Below are 19,987 nucleotides of genomic sequence, written 5' to 3' on the forward strand. Positions count from 1 at the left end.
GAGTCCATCAAATCAATGGCACCGATTATTGAGATACGACCCCACATCCAAAAGTCTAAGGTCCAGATGTATCCTATAGTCATACATTGGGATGTATTATAGCATACATACAAACGAATCCCTTAACCAAAGCCCCCGAATCTTCTTACAAATAATACGGCTTTGGATTCCACCTCGGTGCATCATTCCAGCATAAGCAAGATCTCAAATCAACAACGCAATCGGAAATACTTGGGCTTGAATGCCTACCGTTGAAAACTTCCTGTGGGCTATAGAGGATTTGGATCAAGCCGATTTTTATGTTTTCCCTTCATCCAGATTTATGTTTGATAGGCAGATTGGATGGCAAATAAACCTCGTGGTGGGCTCCATGAAGGTTTCAACGGTGGTTGTTACTATCCAAATTGCTTCCCGTGGTGTGGTCCAATTGAGCTTTGGATCTGTCTCTATTTTTTATTTTTTATTTTTTATTTCCATACTAAAATGAACACACAACACTAATGGACGGATGGGATAAAACACATAGCATGAGTCGCTGCCGAATCGGGGTCCTACGAGCTCTGGAGGGCGCGGAGCGGATTTCCTGTGAAAGCCTCTACCACGTAGTTCATGCGCTGGTATGCATGGTGAGGCCCACAGTAGGGTGTTTGTGAGAAATCCGACCCGTCCATCCATTTTGTGAGTTCGTTTTAGCATACCCCCATAAATATAATGTAGATAAAAAAAATCAAGTGGGCCACACGAGAGGATACAGTAGAAATTCAGTTACCACCGTTGAAATATTCATATTATTGAGCTAAATTTTTCGGTGTTTTCACTTCCCCTTCATCCCATTGTAAATGACCTTATAGCCGGTTTGGCTGTCATACAAACATCAAAGTAGAGCATGAAAGGTTTCAAGGGTAGAAATTTATTTCCCCAAATTTTCCTCTCACGTGGCCTACTCGAGTTTTAGATCTGCCTCGATATTTCTGTGTTCTAAAATGAGCTGAGAAAATAGATTCACTACGTGGATTTCCCACAAATATTATAGTGAACCCCACCTAGCATCACGGTGCATGAACTCGCTGTGTGAGGAAATCCATGTCCATCTTGTACATCTGTCCAACTAATTTTCTAGCCAATTTTTCACATGGTCCCAAAAATTAAGTAGATCCAAATCTAAGGTGGACCACACCACAGGAAACTGTAGTGATTGAACGGCCACCATTAAAAACATCTCAGGGCCCATCTTAAGCAGATCCGTAATGTTTATTTGTCATCTAACCCGTTGATAAGGTCAACCAGATCTGGATGAAGGGAAAATACAAAGATCAGCTTGATCCAAAACTTCACTAGCCTATTAAACGTTTTTAATGGTCATTTAGCACTTCTTCCAATGGTTGGGTCCACCAGATAGTTGGATCTGCTTAAGCTCTCTTTTAACCCCCTAAAATGAGTTAAAAAAACGGATGGGTGACGTGGATATACAACACATTTATCAAAATGGACCCCACACAGGCGTTACTGCTAATCCACTCCTCCACCAAAATGCCAACCTGTAATAATCTAATTTTGGAAGATTAAAAGGTTATAAAATGCCTTACATTTTCTTAATAACATAATTGCATTTTGAAGCCATGGCTAAGATCAACAACACCGTTCTTGTAGTTCTTCTCTTCTTATTTTTTTCAAGCCTGTTTTCTCTTCTTGAAGGTAAGTAAATCCCAATTATTTGTTTTTGTGTGGCCCACTTGAGTTTTTCATTGGGTTGATCTTGAGTCATCAAAGAGAACAGAAAGAAGTCCATATAATGGACGGATTAGATTTCATGTACATATAATAATAAGCCCTGCTCATCGCATGGTAGGTTTAACTTAACCTTCAATGCACTATACTGGTAGGGACCATTGAATTTGGAGGATAGAATCTCTACAAATTTAAATGGTCTAAATATCATATGGGCTATTATGTGAATTTGGAGGACTTTTTATTTTTATTATTTTATTTATTTATTTATGGTTGCCTATTTTTATTTTTATTTTTCAATGATTTTTGTCATCTTATGATTGAATAAACTCGGTTTTGAGACACGGTTTGGCTAGTGATGCTGCCACTAACTACAGCTGGTGCTTTTGCGGGCTCCACTGTGATGTATGTATTTCATCCACACTGTCCATTCATTTTTTTCAGATCATTTTATGGGTTGTTTTAATAACAACGCAGATCTAAAACTCAGGTGGACTACACCAGCGAAAAACAGTAGTGATTGAACGCTCACCATTAAAAGCCTTGTAGGGCCAATTGTATTGTTTATTTGGGATCATACATGTTGTTGAGGTCATACAGACTTTGGACGAAGGAAGAGAAACAAATATCAAATTCATCAAAAACTTTTGTATCCAAGGAAGTTTTTAATGGTGGGTGTTTAATCAACATGGTTTCCTGTGGTGTGGTCCACTTGAGATTTGGATCTGTCTCATTTTTTGGATCATACCATAAAATGATCTTGAAAAATGCATGGACAGTTGGGATGAAACACATACATCATGATGGGCTCACAGAGCACCGACCACTAGCTATTGGCAATAGCTAGTGGTAGGGTCCTAGCCAATCCAGCTCGATTTTGAAGGCATCACAGTATCTCGGTGGGGCTCACTTGATTCATGAGTTTGATGGCCTACACACAACACAGTAGGCCACAGTTGAAAAAAGCCTATCAGAAATTAGGTGGGGCCCACTTTCCTAGATGATCCTAATCAGATATTGCCATTGATGGGAATCTTCTGGATAATTGTTAAAGAAAAACATCCCAACCTTTTGATGCTATGACCAGCTACTAGACGGTTGAGATGAAAAGAGACAGCCGTCCGGATTCTCCAGAGCAAAACCCGAACATTGAGAAGGGAATAATATATCAATCCGGTAAATCTCCAAGAAGTCCCTGTAGACACCCACCATTTCAACGGTGTGGATCATTGATCATGGCCCCACATGCAGGAAATCCAACTCCTCAGCAAACACAGACATTTGCTGATGAGCTGGACCGTAGAGTTCCTCTCATCAACCATGGTTGCCACGTTTACGGAGTCTTCCTCCATATCAAACCGTACCTATGCTGCCCACTAGGTAGACGGCCCAGATCCACCATTTATCCTTCCAATTCCAAGTGGAAGCCAGAATCCTACAACACTCGTTGTATGCAACAAAAAGATCCGTGGCGCCCACTGTGATGTGTGTTTCATATCCTCTCCGTCCATCATTTCAGACATCTCTCGTGGTAGGATCTGAGACAAAAATCAGGCTGATCGAGAACGAAAGTGGGCCACACCACAGGGAAGAGTACTGATGGTGAAGCCTACCACTGAAACCTTACCTCGGCCAACATGATGTTTATATGCCATCCAACCCACTCATAAGTTGACTCCTTCGTGGATGAAGTGAAAACGACATATCAGTCCGATCCAAAATTACGGCAGGCCTCAAGAAGGTTTCAAATGTAGGCAACCCATCCAAACATTTCCCTGTGTCATGGCCCACCTGTATCTTTTATAAATCTTATTTTTTGATACACTTCCCATCATGAGATGACTGAAACGATAGACCGAGTGGATTTGACAGATCCACTTACAGGTAGAGGTGGGCATTGAGTGGAGTCGAACCGGATTGGGTCCAACTCGACTTATCTGATTTTTTAAGAACCTCGCCCGAACTCGATTCAATCCAGGACCGAGTCCAGCGGGGCTGACTCGATCTGATCCAAATTATTGCTAGCCGGACCTGAACTGAATTCGATACAATCTACAATCAGATTTGAGTGGTTTTATTCGATCCGCATCGATCCAGGCCTTCGGTTCGATTTGTATCGGGTCGGATTTGCCAAGATGGTTCGGATTCTGCCCAGCTTACAGGTGAGCCCCACGTATATTTGTTGCATGGGCGCCAATATTCTCGTCCTTTGAAACACGTACTCTACGTCTCTACGATATCATATATCCTTGCGAATTCAATGTTTGCCACTTCTCTTCTATTTTCGTACACAGGCAGCGGCGATGTGATCAATGGACCCGAGATCACAGATTCTAGACCGTTGATGTCGATGAGAGGGACGAAGATATTTATCAAGCCATGTTACAAGTCAAGTTGCAAAGATGAAGCGAGTGGACAAGATCAAATCCTCGATCCCATCTGTTGGTGTTGCATGAAAACCAATATTTGCTACACCGTCCAAGAGGTCTGCTGGGCCAAATGTCCGGACAATCCACCATCTCATGCCCCGTGATCATATCATCTTTTTCATGCACGTGTGCACTTGTGTCACGTACGTGCACTAAGATGTTCGTATCGCAGAATATCTTTATCTAATGAGCTCTACCGTTCCTTCTCTGTTTTCATTGCCTTCGAATAATAATAATGATAATAATAATAATAATGAACTTTACCGTTCATTTTATGGCTATTTGATCATGTGATTACAATAGACCAATCTTTGTGATTTTGTTGGGTGGGCCGTGAACAGGCTAGATGGACATTTCAGATCTCTCGATGAGACTTTCTGGCATATTCCCATGCAACTAGGAGAACTATACTTACAACACCCAGATCCATAGCTCAACTGGCAGTTTGAGTGGAGATGCCTCGTTTCAACACTCGATGTCTTAGTATCCATACTAGTGGGGGTGGCTAACATGGAGTGTGTGTACTGACATGGGTGTAAACTAACAAGCTAACTCAAAAAAAAAAAAAGAAAAAAAAAAAAGAGATCACTAAATACTTACTACACCCAGATCCATAGCTCAACTGACAGGCTAAGTGGAGATACCTCGTTTCAACACTTGAGGTCTTGGTATCGATCCCTAGTGGGGGTGGCTAAACTTGGAGTGTGTGTGCTAACTTCGATTGCATACTAATCCTTTCAGTACCAAAATGCTACTTTGAAGTATGTGATTTATATACACCATTCATCTATTTTGCCAACTCATTCTAGGGAGTGAGCTCAAAAATATGGCAGATCTAAATCTCAGATGGACTATGTCAAAGAAAACAATGGTGATTTAATGCCTATCATCATAAACTGTTTTTTGGTCACAAAAAGTTTTGGGTCGAGCTGTGTGTTATTCCTTTGTGTAGATCTTCGTGCCCTATTCAACAAGTCTGATGACAAATAAATATTACAATGTGCGTGGGAAATTCATTAGATTTGTAAAGTTGAATGTGATTTTTTTCTGAATTAAATAAAATAAATAAATAAATAAAAATCAAAATTCCAAGATCTTGAGAGTTTCATATAGAATTTTTTAAATTCAAAATTAAACTTTAAAATGCTAGATCATACATGAAATTCAATGGTCTATGATGTTTCAATGTCAATGATAATTCTTTGGCGTGGAGGTATTTTCGCAATCTATCTTAATGTTGGAGACATTTAAATAGTACAAATAATTTCTAGTAGGTACAAAGGAATTCTACAACCATCCATAAGAATTTCCTTTGGAAGGAGGTTGGAAATCTCATTCTATACTTCATCTTCACACACACACACACACACACTCTCTCTCTCTCTCTCTCTCTCTCTCTCTCTCTCTCACACACACACACACATATTTACGCACCTAATATGATAGGAAAGAGGTTAGGGTTTATAAGGACTTTCAGTATAATACTCTGCCACCCTATGCACTACTATATAACTTATTATGAGATGAGTATGTTGATTCACTTTATCCATGCATATACTCATGAATAAATTCTTCCAATATTATTTACTAATTAGAAGTGGATCATTAGGTTATTATTGAGTTCGATCAAAACAATTTTCATTGTTAAAACAAGATTACAATGATTAAAAACTTATAAAAAGTCAATTTCTCACCCATCATTTACATTTCATTTAGTATAATTACTTTACCTTTTTAGTAATCAATTACATTTTCAAGTATAATTTTTTACTTTTTGCATGCTATTTACATTTCAGTGTAATATGTAACATTAATCAAGTAATTGATAACTTAGTTGTAGTTTGGATCTATACTCATACATTAGATTCAGTTTTCTATCTAGGATTTCTTTTTTCATTTATTTTTATTTTTTTCTTTTATCTAAATTAAAAAGTTATTTAGTACGAAAGTCAAAAGTATAATCCATCGTCAAATGACAAACCTTACCTGATGAATATTGACTGATCTTATTTGTATATTGAGTGAGTGGCTGTATAGGTGATCGATTTCATTCAATATCAATCATATACAACATATCTACATGCTAAGCGCTTGGGTTATCATCGTTGGGTTTGAATTGAGCTGCATATTCAATTCTTGACGGCACACAGTTACCGAAACTTTCTTTGTTAGAACGCTTTGGGATGCCATCAATTTGACTTTTAACATCTACTTATATGGCCAGATAGGAACCTTTAATGTTGGACCAACATGTTGTTGGATGTGGATTGGCTGGTGTACCTCATACTAGCTATATAGTTATTGTATTGATGTCAGCAAGTTCTATGAGTTTAATCATGAGGTATGAGTTATATCCAAATTGTCCATACACTTGGTGAACTTGTCTTTAGGCTTGAGACGAAAAATAAGATAGATATAACCATCAAGTGGACCACTCTGAAAAAACATTGAGGGATTGAACGTCTACCATTGAAACCCTTTTTGAGCCACAGGAGTTTTGGATTAATATGAAATTTATTTTTTCTTTTTCATTCAGGTATTTGTGACCTTATGAACAGATTGGATGGAAAATAAACGTTATGGTGGGCCTTACAAATTGTTTGACAGTGAAAATCATTATCTCCGCTGATATTTGTGGTGTGGTCCGGGTGATATTTGATAATGATTCATTTCTTGAGTGATGCTCCAAAATGATCTCTAAATATAGATAAACGGTGTAGATGTAATGAATACATCCCTGCGGGTCCTATGTAACTTTCATCTCCTTTGAACCGTTCGTACAACTCGGAGTTCGAGGAGCGTCAGTTAGCAAGACACGTACCTACAGCAGCCATATAGCGGACAGACCGATCACCTGCCAATGGCTGGTGGTCGGTGCTATGTGAGACTCACCATGATGCATGTGTTTCATCCATGCCATCCATCTATTTTTCCAGATCATTTTATTTTACGAGAATGAGCTCTATCCCAATCTCAAGTGGACCACATTACAGGAAACAGTGTTGAATGAGTGCCGACCATTAAAAACCTTCAGGGGGCCATAAAAGTTTTGAATCGAGCTGATATTTGTTTTTTCCCTTCATCCAGGCCTGTATGACCTAATCAACAGATTGGATGTCAAATAAACAGTACGGTGGGCCTTAGGAGGATTTTAATGGTGGATGTCCAATCACTATTGTTTTCCTGTGGTGTGATCCATCTGAGATTTATATACCTCTAATTTCTTAAATAAAGCCTCATAATGATCCGTAAAAATGGATGAACGTAATGGATGAAACACATACATCATGGTAGGGCCCACAGAGCACAGACCACCAGGGGAGTAGCCAATCCGTTCCCCCTGCTGATACCATCAAATGCTGCCACGTGTAAATTTTTGGATGGAGGACTCCGTTACCGGTTCGGCGCTGATTCAGTGAGGTCGGTGAAACACCAACTTTAGTACAGTTGTGACCGTGCGACTAACCTTGATGTATGTTCTGTATATCCACGCCGACCATCTGTTTTATCAGCTATGTTTAGGAATGACCCTAAAAAACCCAAAGAGATCGAAATATCAGTTGGACCACACCAAGGAAAACAGCGGTGATTCAATGCCTATCATTAAAACTTCTTGTGGGCAACAAAAGTTTTCGATCAAGCCTATATTTGTGTTTTCCCTCCATCCAGGTATGTTTGACCTTATCAACAGGTTGGATGGAAAATAAACATTATGGTAGGCCCTAGGAAATTTTAATGGTGGGCGTTCAATCCCCACTGTTTCTTTGTCCACCTGAGATTTGGACTTCATTTTTGCTTCATGCCCTAAAATGAGCTGGAAAAAAACGGATGGACGGCGTGGATAGACAACACATGCATCAAGGTGGGCCCCACGGTCACGGACTCACCGGATCGGTTCTTGTTGACCGTAAAGCACAATCGGCATGAACTTCCCAAATCCCAATAAAAGCCGCAAGCAATGTCACGCTCCGAACAGTGAAAACCAAACCGTAAATAAGTTTTCATAAGCCCACACGTATGGAAGTCCTTTCAATCCACGTGTCATTTATCATACGTGTACCTAATCAGATCTTTACATAAGATGGGGTACGCTATTTAGATCTTCTTCACTAAAACGCAGAGCAGTTCACTCCTTAGGTGGGCCACACCATACAAAATAAGTAGACGACTACGAAACAATGATTTTACCATCAGTTTATTCCATACAATATGGGCCACCTGAGAAGTGAAACAGCCCCAATTTTAATAATCATTGTGCCAGCCCAACCAAATGGAAAGCTCAGATCTCTCACTCGTGTACCATATTGGCACGTGTGCCTGCACGTTTATGGCAATCTTACACTCGTTTGGGGGGCAAATCAAGTGAACTCAATGTCCCAAGATTCTGTTTGTGCATACTTGTTACTTGACAAAAAAAAAAAAAGTTACAAAAAACCCCTCTCATCTCTCCCATGGCTAAGTTCTCCATCACACGTTTAGCTCTTTTCTCTCTGGCCGCAGCATTGCTCTTTGATCTCAATGAATGTAAGTTGGCTGTTCTCCATTTTCTCTTACTTTATTTTATTTTATTTTTAGCTCAGGTCAGGTTGTCATGTCTACCTTTGGGGCTTGACCCGGGCCTAAAATTTAAGCATGTTCATTAATTAGGCCGGCCTCATGATGTATAAGAACTTATTTGTCAGAAATATTACACAAATATATTATGTATTTTCAAGCCTGCTTAACAAATAGCTCAGATCTTGCACCAAAGTAGATAGCCTAAAGTTTAGGTGGTAATATTTATTGGCCATCATGGGTCTAGTCTGAGCTTGGGTCTATTTGTTTTGGCTTGTGTTGGCCTAGGTTTTACTTTGTGGGTTGGGCTTGGACAAACCTTGGCTTGATCTTAGTCTAAAAGATCATGTGATTCTAGAATTAGGTGATTAGATATAAATCTTAGCTGAGTCAACTCACTTTAACTAGATTTTGAGCCGAGAGCATGACTCAAACTGATTAATTTGGTGGCGAGCCACTAAGAAACTCTCCTTCGAACTCAGCCAAACCCATTAGCTGCAACCCGGTATAGCTTGACCGCTATTTGTTTGCTTGTTTAACCCATTTTCACTCATAAACTTTAACCTTGCATCATCTTTCTAAATATCCATTAGATTATTCATTAAAGATCTAGTTGAGTCGAACAAAGACTCAATCGAATTTCTGAGTCAGCTCAACCTGGCTGGATATTGGACCGAGTCGAGCATTCAATTTTGGAATTATGTAAAAGGGCACTCATTAGATGTTTGAAATTATTATTAAATTAGAAATGGCTGAGTAACTATCTCACAAGTCATATCACTTTATTGATAAGATAAAAGGGTGAGGATTAGCTTTCAATGGCTATGCGAACCTCATATGCATACCATTATAATCCATCCATTAGAGGGGTCCCACAATGTAGATATTGTGACAGAAGAATTAAGGTTAGGCTCCAAGTATTCGTAATAGTAACGGTAGCCTAACGGCCACCAGCATTATCTTCACAATATGGGTTGTAATGGTTGTTACGATCCTCGTAATTGCCGGTGTGATCTCTTTTCTTATTGGATTTAAAAAAAAAAAAAAAAAAAAAAAAAAAAAACAACCAACACCCTGTATGAACCTTGTAATGGACCATTATAGAGCTGTTGCGGCCTTTATAGAGGCGTAATGGGTTGTTAGGCTATAATGGCCTTTATGGGTCAATTTTTTTTATTTCTATAACAGCCATTATGACCTTTATAACTCCTTAATGCCTAATTGTTGCCACCCTTACTGCGCCATAATGACCTTTACACACACCATGTTCAAGCCAATATAACCTTGACTAGGGTGAGTCCTAACTCGACTATGAATCTTAGCTGAGTGATCAACTCACTTTAACTAGATTTCAAGCCAAGAGCATGACTCAAACTGATTAATTTGGTGGTGAGTCACCAAGAAACTCTCCTTCGAACTCAGCCAAATCCATTAGTCGCAACCAGGTATAGCTTGACCGCTATTTGTTTGCTTGTTTAACCCATTTTCACTCATAAATTTTAACCTTACATCCTCCTTCTAAATATCCATTAGATTATTCATTAAAGATCTAGTTGAGTCCAACAAAGACTCGATCGAATTTCTGAGTCAGCTCAACCTGGCTGGATATTGGACCGAGTCAAGTATTCAATTTTGGAATTATGTAAAAGGGCACTCATTAGATGTTTGAAATTATTATTAAATTAGAAATGGCTGAGTAACTATCTCACAAGTCATATCACTTTATTGATAAGATAAAAGGGTGAGGATTAGCTTTCAATGGCTATGCGAACCTCATATGCATACCATTATAATCTATCCATAATAGGGGTCCCACAATGTAGATTTTGTGACTGAAGAATTAAGGTTAGGCTCCAAGTATTTGTAATAGTAACAGTAGCCTAACGGCCACCAGCATTATCTTCACAATATGGGTTGTAATGGTTGTTACGATCCTCGTAATTGCCATGTGATCTCTTTTCTTATTGGATTTAAAAAAAGAAAAAAAGAAAAAACTCTACACCCGGTATGAACCTTGTAATGGACACCATTATAGAGCTGTTGTGGCCTTTATAGAGGCGTGATGGGTTGTTAGGCTATAATGGCCTTTATGGGTCAATTTTTTTTTTAATTTCTATAACAGCCATTATGACCTTTATAACCCCTTAATGCCTAATTGTTGCTACCCTTACGGCGCCATAACGACCTTTACACACACCATGTTCAAGCCAATTTAACCTTGACTTGGGTGAGTCCTAACTTGATGTAGAGCGGGTCGTGGATAGTTACATGGCCAAGATGGATCAGAAAAGGCCCGGTCGACGACAGAAGTGATCCAGAGCATCGAACCTTAAATCAGGCGTATCTTGCAATCCGGAATGAGTTATCTGACGTAAAATATATGATTTTGGGGTAGAACGAGCTACTGAAGCCAACCAACCCTGCTATGCCGGGTTATGCAGCCCGGAATTGCGAAAAACCCCTGGATCGACAGTCGTTTTCCTGTTTTAATTTCGTTTTTATTATAAATAGTAAGTTTTAGTTTGATTATAACTCTTCATCCGTCGAGCTTTAGGAGTTGCGCCCAACGTGAAAAGAGCTTAGAATAATTAGGAGAACGGTTTGGTGAAGCCTAATAGGACACTTACTATTTTTGGCCGAAAACCTTGTGCACTAGTAGACATCACGACCGTCTATAAATAGTAAGTTTACTATTTATAGTAAGTCGCGAATTCTAGGAGTTTGAGTTGTAGTTTGATTCTAATTTCTTTCTCATTGCTTGGTACCCCTATTTAAAGGGTTATGAACTCGTTTTTATTCATCGATTAATCAATTTCGAATTTCTTAGAATTTATTTCTATTTTCTGCTTTCTTTCCTCGTGGATTCGAGAAGTCTCTAAGAGGAGTCCAGAGAAGTTCCGTGGATTCGGAGTAGTTATCCTCATCACGTTCATCCCTGTGTCAATTGGTATCAAAGCGAAAATTTTCCTCAGGCCGATGGCAAACAATGAAGGTATGAATCAAAATCCTGTGGATGGTGATCCAGAGATTCGTTATCTTTTGGAAAGAATGAAAGCTTTCCATCGGGAGAGTCAGTTGACCATGCAAGGGCTGCAGGCAACTCTCGACTGTCTTGCTGATCCGCCACTCCCGCCCCGAGCCCTAGGCGGTGCTCCACCACCTTTAGTTGCTCCCCCACCCATGGTGGCTCCACCACCCATGGTTGCTGTACGACGTAATTCCGATTTTCGTAGAGCACTACCAGTGGCAAACCGTAGGGTTACACTAGATAATTCAAGTTCTAGCGATGAGGACCTTAATGAGGATTTTGCCCAACGACCAATCCATAGAGGTGATCATCTAGATCGTGCTGAAAGAGACTATCGAGGTAAGGCTGAACTTCCTAGTTTTAACAGTTTATTACATATAGAAGATTTTCTCGATTGGCTAGCCGAAGTAGAGAGATATTTTGATTACATGGACGTGTCAGATCATAAAAGGGTAAAATTGGTAGTGTTTAAATTAAAATCTAGTACTTCTGCATGGTGGGAACAATTACAACTCTCACGAGCCCGCCAGAACAAGGCGCCCATCTTATCATGGCCACAGATGAGACGTCTTCTTCGATCTCGATTTCTCCCCAGTGATTATGAGCAGATATTATTCCAGCAATATCAAAATTGCAGATAAGAAAATCGAACAGTCACAGATTACACTGAAGAATTCCAACGGCTGGCTACACGAAACGATCTATCAGAATTTGAGTCACAGAAGGTGGCACGATTTATAAGTGGGTTGCAACCGACAATTCAGGACCGAGTTCAGATGTACCCAGTCGGGACTGTGGATGAAGCAGATCAATTGACGGGTAGGGTAGAAACACAACTTGCAAGAGCTCCTGCTCGTCCATATTCTTCAACTCGACCCCCCATGACGGGTCCTACGCAAGATCCAGTGCTTCCACGAGGAAAAGACCCAGTACCTCAACTTCCTACAACCGCAAACCGTGATATGGGGAGCGGCTCATCCAGACCTCAACGTGCAGCACCCACAATAGCGGGTCTAAGTAGGATTCCAAATCCTTATGCTCGGCCAAGGAGCAATTGTTACCGCTGTGGCCAACCAGGCCACTTATCAAACACTTATCCTCAACGTCCCGCAGCACACTAGACTATAAACGAAGGGAGCACTGAAGATGAGGCCGCAGAAGAAGACCATCGCTTTGATGAACATGAACAAACCACTGAAAAAATAGCAGGTGATGATGAAATGACGGGCGAGGATCGTGGCGAATTTCTAGTTGTGAGGCGATTGCTGTATGCCCCACAAAAGGAATTACATCCACAACAATACAATATATTTCGTACTTGATGCACCGTCAACGGAAAGGTCTGTGATATGATTATAGACAGTGGTAGTAGCGAGAACATCGTCTCGAGAGTAATGGTGGACAAGTTGCGGTTACCAACGATGAAACATTCTTCCCCTTACTCAATTGGCTGGATAAAAAAGGTGAATGAGACCAAGGTAACTGAACAATGCACTATCTCGTTTTCAATTGACAAAAATTATAAGGATTAAATACTTTGTGATGTGGTCGATATGGAAGCTTGTCATATGTTACTCGGTCGACCCTGGCAGTTGGACCGTGATGCGACCCATCGGGGACGAGATAATGTTTACGTATTCGTCAAGGATAGTCGAAAAATAATCTTTACCCCTATGGCACCAGAGAACCACCCTGAAGCCTCTAAAGTGGAGGAGAGTTTCCTCTTGACCATTCGAAATTTTATAGAGGAATCCAAGGAAACCGGCGAGGCATACGCTGTAGTGGTGAAGGGCGAGGAAAAGGAACCCTCAAACATCCCTCCAAGTTTAAGACTGTTGCTAAACGAATTCAAAAAAGTCTAGCCTGAGGATCTACCTGATGGATTGCCCCCCATGAGGGACATCCAACATCACATAGACCTCGTCCCTCAGGCTAGCCTACCCAACCGCCCTCATTATCGAATGAGTCCGAAGGAGAGTGAGATACTTCAGGGGCAAGTAGAGGAATTGATCCGTAAGGGTCTCTTGAGAGAGAACATGAGCCCACGTGTCGTACCAGCATTATTAACGCCAAAAAAAGATGGAAGGTGGTGCATGTGTGTCGACAACCGGGCAATCAATAAAATTACCATCAAATATCGGTTCCTAATACCACGGTTGGACGACATGCTCGATATGTTAGAAGGGGCCAAGGTGTTCTCTAAACTAGATCTAAGGAGCGGGTACCATCAGATTCATATTCGACCTGGTGATGAGTGAAAAACGGCATTCAAGACCAAAGAAGGGTTGTATGAGTGGTTAGTCATGCCCTTCGGCCTATCGAACGCACCAAGTACTTTTATGCGTTTGATGAATCAAGTTCTAAAACTGTTCACTGGCCGATTTGTGGTAGTATATTTTGATAACATATTGATATATAGCCAGGATGAGGCGAAACATAGGAAACATCTCAGGCAGGTGCTGAAGGTCCTACAAATTAACAAGTTGTACCTCAACTTGAAGAAGTGTAGTTTTTAACTGACAGCCTATTATTTCTAGGATTTGTTGTAACGTCCACAGGCATTCGTGTAGACGATGAAAAAGTGCGAGCTATTAGGGAATGGCCGATCCCGACAAACATTCATGAGGTAAGGAGTTTTCATGGGTTGACTTTCTATCGTCGATTTGTGCGAGATTTTAGCATCATAGTCGCGCCTATAATAGATTGCATGAGAAAAGGACCGTTCTAGTGGATCGATAAAGTTGACAAGAGCTTTCATGAGATCAAGCATCGTTTGTCTACAACATCAGTTTTGGTGCTTCCTAATTTCGACAAATTGTTTGAGGTTGAGTGTGACGCTTCATACGTCGGAATTGGAGAAGTATTATCACAGGAAGGCAGGCCGGTAGCCTTCTATGGCGAGAAGCTCAGCGAAGCTCGAAAGAAGTGGTCGACTTATGAGCTTGAGTTGTACGCAGTTATTCAAGCGCTACGACATTAGCGGCATTATCTGATTCAAAGAGAGTTTGTTTTGTACACTGACCATCAAGCATTAAAGTTTATTAATAGTCAAACTAACGTGAATCGTGTGCATGCTAGATGAGTTGCATTTTTACAGGAATTCACGTTCGTTTTGAAGCACAAGTCAGGGCAGCAGAACAAGGTGGCCGATGCACTTAGCCGTCGTACATCACTACTTGTTATGATGAGCAACGAGGTGGTTGGCTTCGACTGTCTCAAGGAGCTGTATGCGGAGGATGAGGAGTTCAAAGATTCTTAGATGAAGTGCCAAAAAGGTCACCCCAGTGACCTTCATATAAAGGACGATTTTCTCTTCAAAGGGAATCAATTGCGCATCCCCCAAAGTTCTCTGAGGGAGCAGATTATTCAGGAGTTACATGGAGGTGGCCTCAGTGGACACCTGGGGCGAGATAAGATGCGAGCTCTTATGGAAGAGAGGTATTACTAGCTGCAATTAGTACGCGATGTGGAAAAAGTCGTACAACGTTGCCATGTTTGTTAGACCTCCAATGGGCAATCTCAGAATACGGGTCTCTACACCCCGTTACCTGTGCCTAACGGTCCTTGGGAGGATTTATCAATGGACTTCATGCTTGGTCTCCCACGAACACAACGCGGCATGGATTCGGTGTTCGTGGTGGTAGATCGTTTCTCCAAGATAGCGCACTTTATCCCATGCAAGAAGACTCTCGATGCAACACACGTGGCGAATCTATTTTTCAGGGAGGTCGTATGGCTACACGGGGTCCCCAAGACCATTACTTCCGATCGTGACACGAAGTTCATTAGTCACTTTTGGCGGACTTTATGGAATCGATTCGATACACAACTTCAATTCAGTAGTGCTTACCATCCACAGACTGATTGGCAGACCGAAGTTGTGAATCGCACGTTGGGAAACCTTCTTCGCTGTATTTCAGGAGAAAAACCGAAGCAGTGGGATTTGGCCTTGTCTCAAGCAGAGTTTGCATTCAACAATATGGTAAACGCTCGACGGGAAAATCACCATTCCACATTATCTACGGACGAGTGCCTCACCATACACTTGACTTGGTCCCTCTACCCAAGCACCCAGGCACGAGTATTGCAGCAGAACATATGGCAGACAAGATCATGGGCATCCATGCAGAAGTGCAGACCAAGCTACATGCCTCGAACGAGAAGTACAAGGAACAAGCGGACAAGCATCGGCGACAAAAAGTGTTCGAGGTGGGCGACCGCGTTATGGTCCATCGCGTAAAGAGAGATTTCCGACCGGGACGTACAACAAGTTGAAAAATAAGAAGATTGGACCGGTACCAATCATCCGAAAGATCAATGACAACGCTTATGTTGTTGATCTTCCAGATGACATGACAATCTCACGGACTTTCAATGTCGCGGACCTGACCGAGTATCATGAACCAGAGCATGACGAGAACTCGATGACGAGTTCTTTTGAAGTAGAGGAGACTGATGTAGAGCGGGCCGCGAACAGTTACATGGCCAAGATGGATCAGAAAAGGCCCGGTCGACGACAAAAGTGATACAGACCATCGAACCTTAAATCGGGCATATCTTGCAATCCGAAATGAGTTATCTGATGTAAAATATATGATTTTGGGGTAGAACGAGCTACTGAAGCCAACCAACCCCGCTATGCCGGGTTGCGTAGCCCGGAATTGTGAAAAACCCCTGGATCAACGGTCGTTTCCCTGTTTTAATTTCGTTTTTACTATAAATAGTAAGTTTTAGTTTGATTATAACTCTTCATCCGTCGGGCTTTAAGAGTTGCAGCCAACGTGAAAAGAGCTTAGAATAATTAGGAGAACGGTTTGGTGAAGCATAATAGGACACTTACTATTTTTGGCCGAAAACCTTGCGCACTAGTAGACATCACGACCGTCTATAAATAGTAAGTTTACTATTTATAGTAAGTCGCGAATTCTAGGAGTTCGAGTTGTAGTTTGATTCTAATTTCTTTCCCATTGCTTGGTATCCCTATTTAAAGGGTTGTGAACTCGTTTTTATTCATCGATTAATCAATTTCGAATTTCTTAGAATTTATTTCTATTTTCTGCTTTCTTTCCTCGTAGATTCGAGAAGTCTCTGTGAGGAGTCCAAAGAAGCTCCGTGGATTCGGAGTAGTTATCCTCATCATGTTCATCCCTGCGTCATAACTCAACTTACCATTGAATGGGCCAGTCCAAGTCACTAAGTCTTTTAATTATGATTTGACTTCAAAATTGAAAAGAAAAGGAAAAAAAAAAAAAAAAAAAAACATCTCTGCTGGACAAATTTGCAGAATGTAAGATTGCTTATGCATCAATTATAATGATTCGGCTTGAAATCTCGCTAACTCAACTCTGTTGGGTCTTGAGTCGAATCACCTAAATTTAGACTATGGATGGAGATTTACATAGATTAAATTCAAACATGAATCCAAACTCAGGTTTCCGCCAAAATGAGGTGTGGTGCATGTTCCTGCCCAATTGATCAACTGACAGTGGAGATCAAAGCAAATGGACTTTCCATGTGTCCATGAGCAACTAGAGTGCGCTGAAGGTGGGCCTAGAAGTTGTTATAAACAATAAAATACTAATCATGAAATAAAAGTCACTTAGCACTAGCTAAACCTAACATCTAAAGTCATAACTATTTACGAAAATGCCCTTCATTCTTGATTAATATTGCGATAAAAAAGGTTTGCTTGAATACATCCCGACCTACTGCAATATGATAGTTCATAACTTGAACCTTTGAATCTGGGTTATCTTCCAATGATCCAAACCGTTAAAATGACAAGTTTCACTTTATATGGTGGAAAAACAATAAATAAAAGCTCTCAATTGGATTATTTCAATTCTTCGGTAATTTAGCTCTTTGTTCTTTGAGTATGAATGCTTATCGTAACTTTTGCATGATCAATGAGCTGAAATATTCAAATTAAGAGTTTTTTTGGGGCTTTCCCATCAAAAGAAATCCGTGCAAACTGGCCATTGAGTTCGTCGTAAAAAAAAAAAAAAAAAACCCCAAATTCTACTGCTAGAGTCCCAACATATCTTATTGCAATACATTGTCATGCATTCAAGAAAACCTCAATACACTGTCCTGATATGGACCACATCGGAAGTTATAATTTCATTTATGTTTTTAAAACATAATTGTCTGTTCTAATAATTAATGAGACTGAAAAGCCAACCTGTAATAATCTATTTCTAGATGCCTTAAAAGTTATAAAAGCTCTCATCTCTCATAAGATGGAGTATTGCATGCATTTGAATCCTATGGCTAAGCTCCACACCATGCGTTTGGCTCTCCTCATTTTTTTCTTGGTGTCTCTATTTGCTCAGTTCACATGTGAGTTCATCATCTCAATCCTCAGTTTCTTCTTTGTTCATGCGGGGGCTGCGTTTGGATGCACAATTGAATTGAATTGCAAACGCCTAGTTTCAAAAGAGGGGTTAAGAAGGAAGTAGTGGTGTTTCCTAGCATTCACGATAAGGAAATAACCTCATAGGTTTTCTTCATTTCCACTTCAAACTAGGGGCCGTTTGGTTCATGGGAATCCAGCCCATAGAAAATGGATTCCATTGGCAAGGTGCTGAATTTGTGTTTGGGTCTTGGAAAAGAATGGAAAATTGAATTTCCATGGGAATCCGATTCCCTAAATTTGGTTCTTTTACAGTTCTCATCTTGAAGATGGGATGAAAGTTTTTGTGAATTCCTATCTGATGGTTATATTTTTGTGAGTGATAAAAAGCTGCTCTTATCATTCCCTCTCCATTCCTAGTATCCAAACACAAACTGCATTCCGTATAATAGCATTCCCGGTACCCACAAGCCATAGGCAAATCGGAACAGGTTTCCTAAACACAAATTCACCACTCCTTCTAAGATTCCAGGGAAACAAACGACCCCCAACGTTATTGCAATTTGGAGTTTAAGCCCTTAAGAACAATAAGTATGAATTTCTATTTATCCATAGTATGGATTTCTATTTATCCATTTTTGTTGGACTAGTAATGACGATTCAATTCAATAATTCGTCGAAACACACCCCTCGGTGTTGTTTTTGCTTTTTTGCCAAAAATGCAATTGAGATGAGAGCTACATCAACCCACTTGAAGGGCTCCAAACAGGCCCTTAGCATTGGCAATCAAACAGGGTCTTAGCATTCGCATTGAACGCCAGGCTCCAAATAGCAATTACATTACTTTCTAGATGGGCTTGAAAGGAACGCACCTGCGACTTGGGGCTACTTTCCTTGTTCCGAACGCTAGGAAACTTTCATTAGCTTTTCTCATTGCATTTCAATTGAAATGAGCTTCACTATTCATTTCACCTGTACATCCAAACATGGTGCATACATTTTTATTTGATTTTTGGTACAGGCAGCATTACCGAAAGCAAGGAAGACAAGATTCCAGAGCAGAAACCAACTCCTATCAGAGAGATCAAGTATCCTACCCCATGCATCAAGTCAGTCATTTGCAACAATGTTCCAAAGACCCCAAATGAGATCCACTTTGGAGATTGCTGGTGCTGCATCTTCAAAGGCGAATGCTATTCATCTAAATTCATCTGCACTATAAAATGCCTCCTCGAATCTCGCCAAGCTAAGAACAGAACTTCCAGCCTGCCTTAGATTTATTGTCATGTCCATGTGTAGATGCAAGCATCAGATATTCATGTGTCTACTTACAGATTGTATGCATGATCATGTGTATGTGGGTGGCGATATAAATCAATCCTAGAAATTTAGAACCCAGGTTAAGAAACTCTTTGATTGAACCAGCCCCGAACGGGCTACCATAACAAAAACCGTGGGGCCATCTGATTTACTTGTTTCCTTCCACAGCGGGACCAAATTGACCCCACCTCCAAGGAATATTGATCCTAATGAAACGGAAGTAATTCAGGAATGTCGCCACTATAATGATATGGATGATGGCAATTAGGTAATGACGGAAAACATACTCAAAATACAGTTCATTCGTTTACAAAACACGGCGTATTGACACCATAGTTTAAAAACTTGAAAACTCAACTCGACTTGATGAACATTTGGACTGAGTCGACTTGATAGTTGATTGCTATGGTAGGAAATATTCAAATTAGTTAACTTTATAACTCGAGGTCTGACAAGTTGAGTGACTTGTCCTGAGTAAGAGCGTGTCGAGTCGATCAAGTTAATGAGTCTACTTGATGAGTCACTATTAAATTCAACTTTACAAGTTGACTCAGTCGAGTTTCAAGTTGAGTCATG

General features: G+C 40.5%; 1 protein-coding gene across 2 annotated transcripts; it reads left to right on the forward strand.

The window, feature by feature from the left end:
- Positions 1–8,575: 8,575 nt before the first annotated feature.
- LOC131218586 (uncharacterized) lies at positions 8,576–19,499 on the forward strand. 2 transcript variants are annotated; one of them, XM_058213208.1, is made up of 2 exons: positions 8,576–8,681; positions 19,113–19,499. In XM_058213208.1, the coding sequence occupies exons 1-2, from the start codon at positions 8,609–8,611 to the stop codon at positions 19,364–19,366; spliced, it is 327 nt and encodes a 108-aa protein (XP_058069191.1). In that variant the 5' UTR covers positions 8,576–8,608; the 3' UTR covers positions 19,367–19,499. The 2 variants fall into 2 exon arrangements, with proteins under 2 accessions (XP_058069191.1, XP_058069190.1); XM_058213207.1 differs by lacking the exon at positions 8,576–8,681 and adding an exon at positions 17,743–18,078.
- Positions 19,500–19,987: the final 488 nt, after the last annotated feature.

The sequence above is a fragment of the Magnolia sinica genome, chromosome 11, assembly GCF_029962835.1.
Source record: "Magnolia sinica isolate HGM2019 chromosome 11, MsV1, whole genome shotgun sequence".
NCBI classification, from domain to species: Eukaryota; Viridiplantae; Streptophyta; class Magnoliopsida; order Magnoliales; family Magnoliaceae; genus Magnolia; species Magnolia sinica.

Excerpts from the sequence above, each read along its gene's own strand:
- LOC131218586 (XM_058213207.1), top strand. The coding sequence starts at position 17,979 with ATGGAGTATTGCATGCATTTGAATCCTATGGCTAAGCTCCACACCATG. Across the intron at positions 18,079-19,112 it reads TCTATTTGCTCAGTTCACAT|GCAGCATTACCGAAAGCAAG; the intron begins GTGAGTTCATCA and ends TTTTTGGTACAG.